The 12,870-nt window shown below is 33.1% G+C and overlaps 1 protein-coding gene across 1 annotated transcript; it reads right to left on the bottom strand.

The window, feature by feature from the left end:
* Window positions 1-403: 403 nt before the first annotated feature.
* On the bottom strand, window positions 404-1,694 carry LOC146936599 (uncharacterized). The gene is made up of 2 exons (XM_085749249.1): window positions 1,379-1,694; window positions 404-1,272 (listed from the first exon to the last, which is right to left on the bottom strand). Exons 1-2 carry the CDS (start codon window positions 1,692-1,694, stop codon window positions 404-406), a joined length of 1,185 nt encoding a protein of 394 aa, XP_085605375.1.
* Between the last annotated feature and the right edge of the window lie 11,176 nt (window positions 1,695-12,870).

Raw genomic sequence — 12,870 nt, 5'->3', positions numbered from 1 at the left:
TCTTAGCCATTAAATCTAAGTAATCCAATGGCTTACAACATTCCATAGGTTTAAACTAGAAAAGAAAATAGAAGAGAAGCACATGATCTCCTCCCTTTTCATTCTGATGAAATAAATCCTCGGAACTCCTAACACACCATCAACATACAACCTAGCAATTTGGTAAATTAACAGTTCTGATAAAAATACAAAATACCATTTGTTAATCAGAGAAATCATGAATATTTGGTTTTCTATTTTACTTTTCTCACTTGGTTGTTCATTTGGTTGTACCCAAGTAACAAAAAAAAACCCAATTTAGGATCCCATGCCCTAGGATAAAGTTTTAGTTGAAATTCAATTACGACATTGTTATCTCTAAATATACTAACCAAATTGTTTTTTTTTTTTTAGAGAAAATTGCTTATAGCATTTCATTAGTAATCAAAGTTTCAATACAATTGGGTATATGAAAATAAATAGTGGGACTAGTGAGAAATGTGGCTTCCCATGCGAGAGTGTGAGCCACCACATTAGCTTGTCGCCGAACAAACTCCACCCGAGAGTTGGTAAACTTGGACGAGAGAAAAGTCCGGGAAGCCGTGACGATGTTGCCAAATTCAGTTATGTCTTCCCGACCCGAGTAAAGAGCGTCTTTTGTGGTTTTGGAGTCGACTTCAAAATCAATATTATCTAAGTGCATATCACTTGCCCATTGAAGCGCATGGTAAAGGCCTAAAGCTTCACCTATGTCAACTGGATATACACTAATAAAGGTGACTGATCTAGCCAAAACAAAGACTCCATCTTCGTCACGAATGCAAATGCCTATGCCTGTTTTGTTACGTTGACAGGAGAACGCCGAATCAACGTTGCATTTCATACGGCCATGCTCGGGAGGCTGCCACCGTGGCTGGACAGCAGCTGGAACAGCACTAGCAGAAGCGGTAACAGCTGCTGGTTGGAAAACAGCAGGAACAACAGCTGTTACGGCAGAGATATCAGTGCTACCAGTTGTTGGTTGTGTGCCTACAGTAGCAACAGACAAGCTTGCAGCAGTAAGGCTATTTGCTAGATGCCAGTCGTCAATCAAGGACCGCGCTCTTTCCACCACTATTGCACAAGTTTCCCTGACGTCTTCCCACACCTTTAAGTTCCTATGCTTCCAAAGACTCCAAAATATTGCAGCCAGCCATTGAGAAAGTGTGGCAGATAAAGAATGTAACAATGCAAAAATTGCCTCAATGGCCGAGGGTGACGATGCCAACGCACCTTGAATCTCATGCCACAAACCTGCCATAGACCATACTTGAACTACAAAAGAGCACTCAAAAAAATACATGAGATAAATCCTCATGATTAGAGTCACAACTTACGCACTGAGTGGGACATTGAACACCTTTATCCAATAACCGAACTGGTAAACAGCCCCGACACATACGCCAAATCAGATTTTTAACTTTCGGGGGAGTTTTAAGCTTCCAAATGCCAGTCCAATATCCCGGTTTGTGAAGGTGGGACAAATCTACTAAATCATTGACACACAGTTGGTAAGCACTACGCACCGAATAATGCCCGTTCTTCTCAGCCTTCCAAAGTAATGTGTCATGATGAACCTGCTCAAAGAGAGGGGTGTTAAGAATTTTAGCAGCCAAGTCCTCACTAAAGACTTGTCGGACAACAGGTTTGTTCCACCGTTTAAAGTAAGGATCCATAAGGCTATTCACGGATGCATGACTCACATAATTAGCTCCTGATATGTTACTTGGAATGGTTTCCCCATTAAGCAGCCACGGCTCATTTAAAATGGGAATATGATTTCTGTGACCAATGCTCCAACACGCTCCTCCACGAACTATGAAGCGAGCCCGGAGAATGCTATGCCGCACATAGCTCGGATTATGGCCAATAGTAGCTGTGAGGTAGGAATTATTAGGGAAATATCGCGCCTTGAATATTGAGACACAAGGGAATCTGGTTCCGTCTGAAACTTCCAACCTTGCTTGCCCAACATAACTAAATTAAAAGCCGACAAGTCCTTAAAACCCATGCCTCCTTGAGTTTTATGCGTCGACAACTTCTCCCAACTTAGCCAATTGATGCCACGATGTGAAGTACGACCGTGACCCCACCAAAAAGAGTTCATCATTTTTTCAATGGAATTAATTAAATTAGAGGGCAGCTGGAATATACTCATAACGTAAGACGGAATAGCTTGCAAAACGGACTTTATCATAACTTCGCGTCCTGCCTTCGACAAACATTTGCTACTCCACGAATTAATTCTTTGCCACACCATGTCTTTAATGTATGCAAAAGTTGCATTGCGATCCCTACCAATCATAGAAGGCAAGCCTAAATATTTACCGGTCCCAAGAACCGCACGGACACCTAAAATATGCGTAATAGCATTCTTTCGAATTTCCGCAACATTCCGACTATAAAAAATTTTATATTTTGGAAAACTGATAGATTGACCCGACGCCGCTCCATACTTTAGCAAGATGTCCTTCATTCTCGGAGCTTGCTCCTCTTCCGCTCTAAAAAATAGAAAACAATCATCGGCAAAAAGGAGATTGGAGACCGGTGGGGCACCTCTACAAACACTAGTACCAAGAATGTGGTTCTGAACCTCATCATCACTGATAAGGGAAGACAAACCTTCCGTACAAATAATAAACAGATAAAGGGATAGTGGATCCCCTTGTCGGAAACCATGACCCGGTATAATGGGACCGATTGTTTCACCATTAACAAGAACAGAATAGTCCACAGATTCAACACATAAATTCATCCATTGTATCCATTTGGGATCAAACCCCATTTTAACCATAACTTGATGGAGATAGTCCCAATCCATGCGATCGTACGCCTTACTAATATCTAGCTTAAGCGCTACATAACCATCATTTCCTCGAGTCTTGGTTTTCATAAAATGAAGTACTTCAATAGCAACCATGGCATTGTCAAGAATGGGGCGACCTGGAACAAAAGCCGACTGGGAGTCGGAAATACAATGAGGTAGCACAACTTTCAATCTATTAGCAAGGACTTTCGAAATGAGTTTGTAAAGAACATTATAGAGAGCAGTGGGACGCCGATCTTTCATGCAATTCTGAACAGTACCTTTGGGGATTAGAGCAATGTTTGTCATGTTGAGATCAGCTGGAAAATGCCCTGTGTCAAGCCAAGCACAACAATTGTTATAGATATCGTCGCTGCAAAGGTTCCAAAAGTGTTGATAAAAACCGGGGCTGTAGCCGTCAGGGCCCGGACATTTATCCGGGTGCATAGAAAACATAGCGACCCGGAATTCCTCCTTAGTGAAAGGAGCCGTGAGCCTATCATTGTCATGGACAGAAATGGCATGCCGAATCACCTCAAGTACAAGAGCAGAATCACTAGTGTGTTGCTGAAACAAATCAAGAAAATAGGTTTTGGCTATATCTCTCATGCCTTGATCATTTGTAACCTTATTACATGCGCCATCCTCAAGAGAAGAAATTTTATTCACCTTCTTACGTGTAGATGCAGCTGCATGAAAAAATTTAGTGTTGCGGTCTCCGTCGCGGTACCAATGAGCCTTTGCTCGTTAACGCCAATATGCATCATCTTGAGCCAATAATCTATTCATTCTTTTCCTCACCTCAAGTAATTGATTCTGACTATCACCAGCACCATTTAACCGAATATTGTGCATCTCTCTACGACACTCTTCAATGTCAATTTTCAGCTTGCGGCAGTGATTCTTACCCCACGATTTGAAGTCAGCTGAACATGATGCTAGTCTTAGCATGATGCTCTCATGTGCATACATATGCCATGAATCTGTTACAACCTCTTTAAATCTAGGTTCTATATGCCACGCGTTCTCATAACGAAAATTACGACAACAGATATTAGACCTTGGTATAGGACAGCAATTCAAAAGAATAGGATAATGGTCGGATGCGGGTGCCACAAGATTTTCAAGCGTATCATTCGGAAATAAATTGAACCATGCATTATTAGCAAGTGCCCTGTCAAGCCTTTCTTCAACAGCTCTAGGCGTACCAAGACTTTTGAACTAGGTGAAGGGATAACCTTCAACTGGCACGTCGGATAAACCTGCATCCAAAACAGCCTTTCGAAAACCATTAATTAGCCATTGAGGCCTAGAGGTGCGCCCCCTCTTCTCACAAGGGTCCATAATGTCTTTAAAATCACCAAAAATGCACCAAGGGCCTATTGGGTTACCCGTAGTAATCGGTGAGCCTCCAAAGACCAATAACAGAGTCAAAAAATTCAACAGTGATGTGATTATTAGAATAATTTACAAGATGACAAATTAGAGGATTACGCAAAAATACTAACCAAATTGTTTAAAATCATTATTTCGGTTACCTGATATAATGTTTCAAGACTGATTTTATTTTTCTCGTCGACATAACGATGATCTTGTGTGATCAGATGCAAATTGTATTTTTTTTTAGAGAATTGATTCTCTCCATTGTCAAATCTTAGATCTTTTGCTCCCATATTTTGGACCATACCATTTATTAATTTTAATGGATAATATTTGGTGTAAGTCTTTCAACTTACACCTGGTGTCAACGGATCCTACCTCTATATATATCAAATATGTTTGCATATTTTGATAACAGAATCACTTATTAATGATAAGATATTGTTGGGTTACGAGTGGATCTCGGGGGATCACTCTGATTGGGTTCAGAGAAACCACATAAGTTAATTGGACACCACACTTCAACTCAAAACCTTAAGGAATTGAGTTTATGGGTCCTCTCACTTAAAAAGTCATAAATCTCTAACTTTCTAAGGAATATGGAACATCTAACTCATACATTCCATACAACAATCTCCCAGATCAAGTGTGAGTCCACCAGTTCATCATGCCCATCCCTCAACAAAAAGCAATTTTATCCAAAAACAATTACACTTGTACCGTCTTTGATACTGGTACCATTTGTCGAACCTCAACTTTGATGCCATTGTTCGGTCATGAGGGGAGTCCGGTGGATCACCCATATTAGGAATATAGCAACCACACAAGTGAGTTGGACACCACACTTTAACCCTAAACCTTAAAGTATTTTGTTTAATGGTTCTCTCACTTATAAAGTGCTCAACCTTCACTTTTATAAGTAATGTGGGACTTCTAACTCACACTTGCTACACAACAAATATAAGTATGTAAGAATGAATTATTTGAAATATGAATATTAAATAAAGTACTGGAAATTCCGTATGGATGTAATATGAAAAGTGTTTGATTAATATATCTTTTTAAGTACTCTTGTATTTTGAATGATTTTTAATGCTTTAGAAGATTCTGAAAAAGTTTAATATGGTGAAATAATTGAATTGATTAAGGTACATAATGATATGTTCAGTCTATATGGAAATAACATACATGGTTCATTGAAACAAGCATTGGGCTATGCTCAATATTCACAAACAATATGATTGTCCATTATGATGCATCAAATCTATAATGTTGGGCAAGGTACTATATATTGCTAATTGGGTGGCACATCAAGAACTTTGATAAAGATGAAAAATGTATGATTTCCATCTGAACAATGCTAAACTATTTTATTATATTGTTACTTACTTGATAATACTAGTCATATTCTTTCTAGCATAAGTTCAAACATGTTTTATTAATAATCAATAACACAACAAATATCATAAGTTTATCTTTTGAACAAAAGTTTGTTATCATCAAACCATAGATTAGACTCAAATATAATATAGAGCAATTAATATTTTAGTTCCTCTATTATATTCTCAACAAGACCAACTGTCTAGAAACCAAATAATATTATGTTAATATATTGTATTCCTCTTATGTATTCTCAACAAATATCAAATTTAATTCTGTAAAAAAAAAACACAAATATCAAATTTAAGTTGAAGTTTTGAAGCGGTTTTCTGGTAATTCTATGGTTATTAATCATCCCACATCATTAAGTCATATGACACATTATTTAAAATATGTTACATCACCATTTTTTAGTCAACAAATATGAGAAAGGGACCAATTCCGTGAATTAGTGAAAATATGGGACCAAAAGTGTAATGAAGTCTTTAATTTTGTTTTATATATAAAACGTTAGTGTAAAAAATGATACACCGTTAGCAAATCGCAGTCAACCATATATGTAACTTTAGAAGTAATTATAATAAAGTAAAACATTTATAATGTTCCAAAAATTATAATTGATCGTACTCCTTCCGTTCCTAAATACATGTCGAAGTCAACCACTTTTCACATGCCAATGAACAACTTAGACCATTTTTTTATAAGGCAAGGGCACACTGACATAGAAAGGGAATGGAAGACACTCCAACGAAGTTGGGATGTCTTACAGATTCCAGTCCTTGCCAGGTGCTCATATATATTATTAACAACTTAGACCATTAATATCTTTAATTATCTATCATAAAAATTTATATTTTTTTATATTTTAAAAATATTCATTGAGACAAATCAAACAATATCTTATATATTAACATTTGTCTGTATATATTAGTAAATAAAGTATGGTCAAAATATATCATGTGAACAATGCACATGATCAAACAACAACGTGTATTTAAGAATAGAGGGAGTATTAGTTTTCTATTCCCCAATTTTCATATCTCTTTTATCTTTATAGAATACACTTTTTCCTATTTTTAATTTGATATTTGAATTGTTTGTTAAGTGATGAATTATTTTTATTTCTTTCATAAATTCATGTATAGTTTTTTGTTAAATTTTCAGATCATGTTACTTTAAAATAATGACAAATTTTTATGGTAGTAAATTTTATAAGTATTTGAAAATATGTTTTAATGGATGTTAGTGTAAAACTAATTTAAACCATTTTAATAAAAAAATGTGAGCAAGTATACATAGTCAAAACAAGTAGTATAATAAAATCGTTAACACGATAATTGTCGATGTCACCTTCAATATTACTAAAATATCTACTACCATAACAATTAATTTATTTTAAAGAAAGAAATCCGAATTTTAAAAAATATTCATACTTGAATTTCATATTAAAAGAAGATTTTTTATGATTTAACCAACTTTTGAAAATCACATTAAAAATGGGATGATTTGTTTTCTAGAAGGATCAGACAGATTTGTGAATTGTTGAAAAAGAGAACTAATACAATGAACAATGACTATTTGCTTACTCAGCAAAAATTGTTTTCCATTTGCATACCCTTTCCATAGAGGTTAATTTAGAGTTTATCTTTTTGGGTTAGAATTAGTATAAAAAGGACCCCTAACTCCCCTAATTAGATGCACAATTTCAAAGTTAGAACAAACTACTTTTGAAATTGTTTGGTTTTCTGCTGTTGTATATGTTTCTGCATTCAGGTATAATTTCAATGTTTTTTGTTTTTGCTTAATTTTTTTATTTATTATTTATATGAATTGTTTTTTCTATTTTGAGTTTGAATAATTTCAATTTAGATTGCTTTTGTTTGTTTTGTTTGATTGAACGTGTAATTGATGAGTTAGTTTAAGTGGATTTAAGTTTTTTTTTTGACAAAGTTTTTTTATTCTTTATGTTTGATTTGAGCTTTTGTTTTTCATCACTTTTTTAAGGATTATTTTGTTGTTTGAAGTGATATCGAAACTCACAGATGGTTTTGAATATTTTTTTTTTCTTCTTCGGGTGTTAAAGATGATTGTTGGATTACTTGGGTGCCAACATAGTTGGGATATCACTAATTTTTAATGATGCATTTATACTTTAAATTTTTTCTTAAAAAAAATTCGAAGAGGGGTGTGAATATATTTAATTATTTATTTAAATTTGAGAAAAATATTGATACAATCACTTTAGTTGGAATTGGGGAATGGTGCATGCAAGACCTTGTTGGTTTTCAATTTTGATTAAGTCAAGTACTATTTTTATTTTTATTTTTAAAAAGTTATGATCTTTTATATTGTTAAATTCTTTTGCCATAAGCATATCTGCCTACAAGGAGAGCATGTGCAATATCTCCTGTGTTGAGCATGCATCATTTTTTGTTACTATTGTCAATTTAGCATAATTTGTTTATTGTGTTTAATATTTTTTCCCTATTTTCATCATGTTTTAGTTATGTTTTTTATTATTTAGCTTCACAATTTAGTAAATATCAATTTGGTTTTTATGCCTAATCCTTTCATGGATGCCAGATGGTGAAAATGATGGTGGATTTCAGGAGAATCCATACTAGTTTTTCGCAGAGGTTGCTTTAGGTTATACTCATATATGGGCAAGTTTGAAACTTTTTTTGCACAACTCTTTTTGTGAGTGAGTGAGAAATGGATCAAGCTTTATCAGTTTTAAGAAAATTTATGAAGTGCTTATTTTGAAGGCTTTTTAAGGACCTAAGGAAGATTTGTAGAAATATATTTGTTTTGTTGGAATCTTGATTCCATCAAAGGCCACTACAATATACTTTATGACTATGAGTTTACTTGTATTGTCTTATGTAGAACTATATTACATAAATATGTCTACATTTGGCATACATGTGAATTTCTAGTACATTCAACATTATGATGCTAAAGCAACCTTTAAACTCTGCTTTAATGTTATATTCCATTATGTTATGTTTGTACTGTTGAAATAATTTACCTTTACATTTTTTTTGCAAATTACTTGTTTTGTCCTCGAGGGAATGCTCTTATTGACTAACTCTATATCTTTATTATTGTATCAACATTATATTAATATGATGAGCACATGGTCATTTCTACTATGTCAATATTCTTAAATGTTTGAAATATACAGGGACTGCCAAATATTCTTGTTGCTCAAGGTCTAGAGTTTTAGTTGATTCTTGCACCGGAGCTTGTATATTTGAGCGTGAGTATATAGATAGTCATCTAATAGATAAAAATGGAAGAAAAACCCTCAAAATCATTGGATGGAGTTGCATTCAATAAAAAGCGAAAGAGAGCCACTCAATGTGTTCAACATCTAACTGGAGTTTCGGCACCAACAAGTGTAGTTGTTAAACAAATGAGGTTGGCTGGAGATGTACACAAACCAAATGCCTCTGATCCTGGTATTTCCAAGTCATTGATAAAGTATTATTTGAACTATAAGAAAAGTGGGATGCTCAAACGTTTACTGTTCTACAAGAACAATGAATGGTTGGATTATCTGGAGGATGTTGTTGACTTGGTTAAGAAGGATTTCAAAATTAAGAAGGCAGTTGTAGAGGTAGAGTTAGATGGTCAAAAAGTTTTGCTAGATTTTTTGCATATGTATCATGTGTATTTAAAAACAGGTTTACAACAACCCATTGCCTGGATTGATGAGGAAGAGAACTACTTTTTCCCTAAAGTTTGTGGTGCTGCTTGTGCAATGGTTCATTCATGGTTACTCAGTCTGCATAGTTCTCTTTTTCAAGGCATTCAACTACCTAAGTTTGTGAAGTATGGATCTTTACAACCTATGAATTTTATATTTTTTTCATTTAATTTGATTAATAAGATGATTAAATTGTTAATCACAATTTCATTTTATTTGTTATGCAGCATTTTAACTGGTTGGGGCAAACACAGTAAAGTGCTGGGAGATGGAACTTTGAAAAAGGCTATTGAAGCACTCCTAAATGGCATGGGGTCACCCTTCAGAATTTATGAGAAAAATTTGGGAAGATTGGTGTCTCCTGAAGAAGTACTGACTGCTTGGCTGAGACAACATGGAGTTTTCACCTTGCTTGTTCTGTATGATGTCCCAAATCATTCTCAACCAGCTGCTCCATTACATGATTATCCTGCTCTTCAAAATTAGATAGATACAAGCTGCGTAGCACTGATACTTCAGATTGAATGTGTCTGGTGTCTGACATGTGTCGGTGTCCGACACGGGGCACCGACACATGTGATTACTTTCATTATTTTTATTTTTTAATTCATTATTAGTGTCGGAGCGTAAGGTTTGTTGTCTGTGCTGATGTCTCATAGGACCCCAATCTTGTATTTATTTCTTGGTTCAAATCCAATTCTTTAATTCAATGTCTTGTATTTCTTTATTTTCCAGTGTCTTGTATTGCTCCGTTGTAGGTGCAATAAAAAAAGAATGAATAATACTAGTTTGCTCCATGGATCCTTGTTCTTCTTTCCTCAATCTCATTATTTTATTGCAATACTTGATTTATAAGATAAAGTCCCCTAATTATAATGACAAAAAAATTAAATCATTATTTTATTTTGTGATGCAATTAGTCATGATTCAATCGAACCATGACTAACCATACACCAAAAAAAATTAAAAAAATTAAATAATAAGAACGAGATGAAGCATGCGACTACGGTTCCATCTGGTTCAATAATACTAACGAGCTGACCGGTTCTTGGATGTAAATTTCAATATGTTAGTTGCAGGATGTTCTCTCATTTCAAATGGTGAAATTCTGCTATCTCATTGATCAATGATTGCTCAGACAAGAGGATAACATAGTAAATGAATTTGGCTATCACGCACTAGAACAACTTCTTTTTTTTTACCTTTGAATATATCTTCTACTATACAAAATATATTAAAAAATACAAAAGAAGAAGATTGGCCTAACAGTAGCTTTGGACCTATAATTGGAAGAAAAAATGCCACAAATTTGTAGTTTAAATTTGGTTTTCTACAATGATGATTCATCTTAAAAAGATGTTTTATTCTTAGTAACATAGAATATGTCCTTGTGAATGTTATATTCAATCAATGATTTGGGTGTTAATATATTGTCTTGTATATACATTCTATTGTATTTTATGTTATATTGATCATTTTAATTTAACTCACTTGTTTAAGTTTCATGATATCCATTTCATCTCAACTTTTTGAAGTTTCAGTTTTAATATTGATGTTAAAGTGTTTTTAAATTTGAAATTGAAATAGAATCGTGTTGTCATAGTTTGTATATAAAAATGTTCAGCTAAAAGTAATGCTTGCTTTTGGAGAGAACCAGCGTGTAATTTAACTTTAATTTTTTATTTTATTTTTGGAATTTTAATTTGAAAATAATTTCTTAAGGAAATTATTTATATCACCATTATCACAATGACTGTTGAGAAAGACAATTATATATAGTATATATTCACTAAGTTATTTCCCAATTAGGATTATGATTGCTGAATTGGGAGCGATAACTGTGGATCAATACGTATTCATATATAGTATATGCTTTAAAAATATTAATGAAAATTTTGGTAACTATATCTGTATCCTACTCAGCTTTGAAATTATTCATTTCATGTCGAGAAAGACAAGTGCAATAAACTAATTACTATATTATTCGATAATTAGAAATACGATAAGTGAATCAATAGTATATATATAAAGTAAGGTTTTTTTATGCCACATGTCACTTCCATATTCATTCTCAATATTCTTATTATTTTTTCTATTTTTAAATACCAATATTTCATTTAACATAAATATATCAACAAACTTTTGATCTTATGCACTCAGTATTTTTTTTAATTTTTATTGAATTTCTAATATTTTATGTAGTAGAAATATCTCAACTAACTACACAGCAATCAATAGTATATATATCAAGTAAGGTTTTTTATGTCACATGTCACTTCCACATTCCTTCTCAATATTTTTATTATTTTTTCTATTTTTAAAAACCAATATTTTATTTAACATAAATATCTCAACAAACTTTTGATCTTATGCACTCAGTATTTTTTTTATACGTGTTAATATTTTTACTAAATCCCGTTAATTTTATGTGTATGTGCATCTATAAATTTACGAGTATTTAGAACATGGTTTATTTTATTATATTCGTGTGTATTTATTAAGATATTTGTCACATACCAATCTGGGATAAATTTTATTTGCAGATATCATACATAGAATTTTTTTTTTCTTCTTGAATATGTCTAACCCGGGCAACGCCGGGTAAATACACTAGTTGAATGTATAAATTAGCGAATAAAATAATCGCAAATGTTAAGGAAAATATATTTGAAAACATATAAAAGTTAGTGGTCATGACCTGATATTATATAACTGAACTTCCTTCGATATTTTTTTCCTATGCCTTAGAGGCCAATTCTATAAAAGGATCTTCGTAGTATTTCTATTTTAATTTAATTTTTTATATACTTACAGTATTAAAATAATTTTTATCATAACTTATTATTTTCCTGTCATCAAAAATTTTTTAATTAGTTTTTTTCATTGTAATCCTAAAATAAAGGACTATTTATTTCATGTTGATAAAGACAATAATATCAAAATATTTACCACACCTTTTTACTAATTAGGATTATAAATGGTTATTTGATGCGTTAATTGGGGCTTTATTTATTTAGTTTGCTCTGATTTATTCACAACTTTTATTCCAAATTTCTTTTAAATAATTATGTATATTTATTAATAAAATGATTGTCCTTTTTTTTCATTTTTAAAAATGAAAAAAGAAACATTTCATTAGTTACCATAAAAGTTATTTTATAAACTCATAGAAAGACAGACATGGGTCGTCAATAAGTTTTTTTTTGTCAAATAGTCTAGCGGTTAGAGAAATTTACCTTTAAGGTGAATACGTGGGGTGTTTAGGGTTCGAACATCCGCGCCCTGCATATATTTATTCGTTTTGGAACTTGAAATATAGACACTCTTATAAGAAAATCTATAGAAATAGTGGACACTACGACTAGGAGAAAGGTTAATTTATGTTCCTGCAATAAACCAAGTGGGTGGGTGTCTGGGTGAGAAGACAAAAGAATTAGATAGTTCATGTTTTAAGTTTTGGTACGCTGAAAAAATTAGATCGAAAAATGGGGTAGACATTATTATGGATAAAGAGTGGAAGAAAGATATTATGGATGTAAAATAATGGATAGAAGATCAAATCATAGCCCTAAAAGGG

This window comes from Medicago sativa, chromosome 3, assembly GCF_051527215.1.
Source record: "Medicago sativa cultivar Bolivia chromosome 3, Bolivia_mono, whole genome shotgun sequence".
Classification (NCBI taxonomy): Eukaryota; Viridiplantae; Streptophyta; class Magnoliopsida; order Fabales; family Fabaceae; genus Medicago; species Medicago sativa.
This window is presented reverse-complemented; position numbering and strand designations above follow the sequence as displayed.

Bases quoted from the DNA above. Each gene is read 5' to 3' on its own strand.
- LOC146936599 (XM_085749249.1), bottom strand. From the start codon at position 1,694: ATGGATCCTTACTTTAAACGGTGGAACAAACCTGTTGTCCGACAAGTC. The intron at 1,273-1,378 runs GTGTTCAATGTC...GGTCTATGGCAG, and splicing joins AGTTCGGTTATTGGATAAAG to GTTTGTGGCATGAGATTCAA.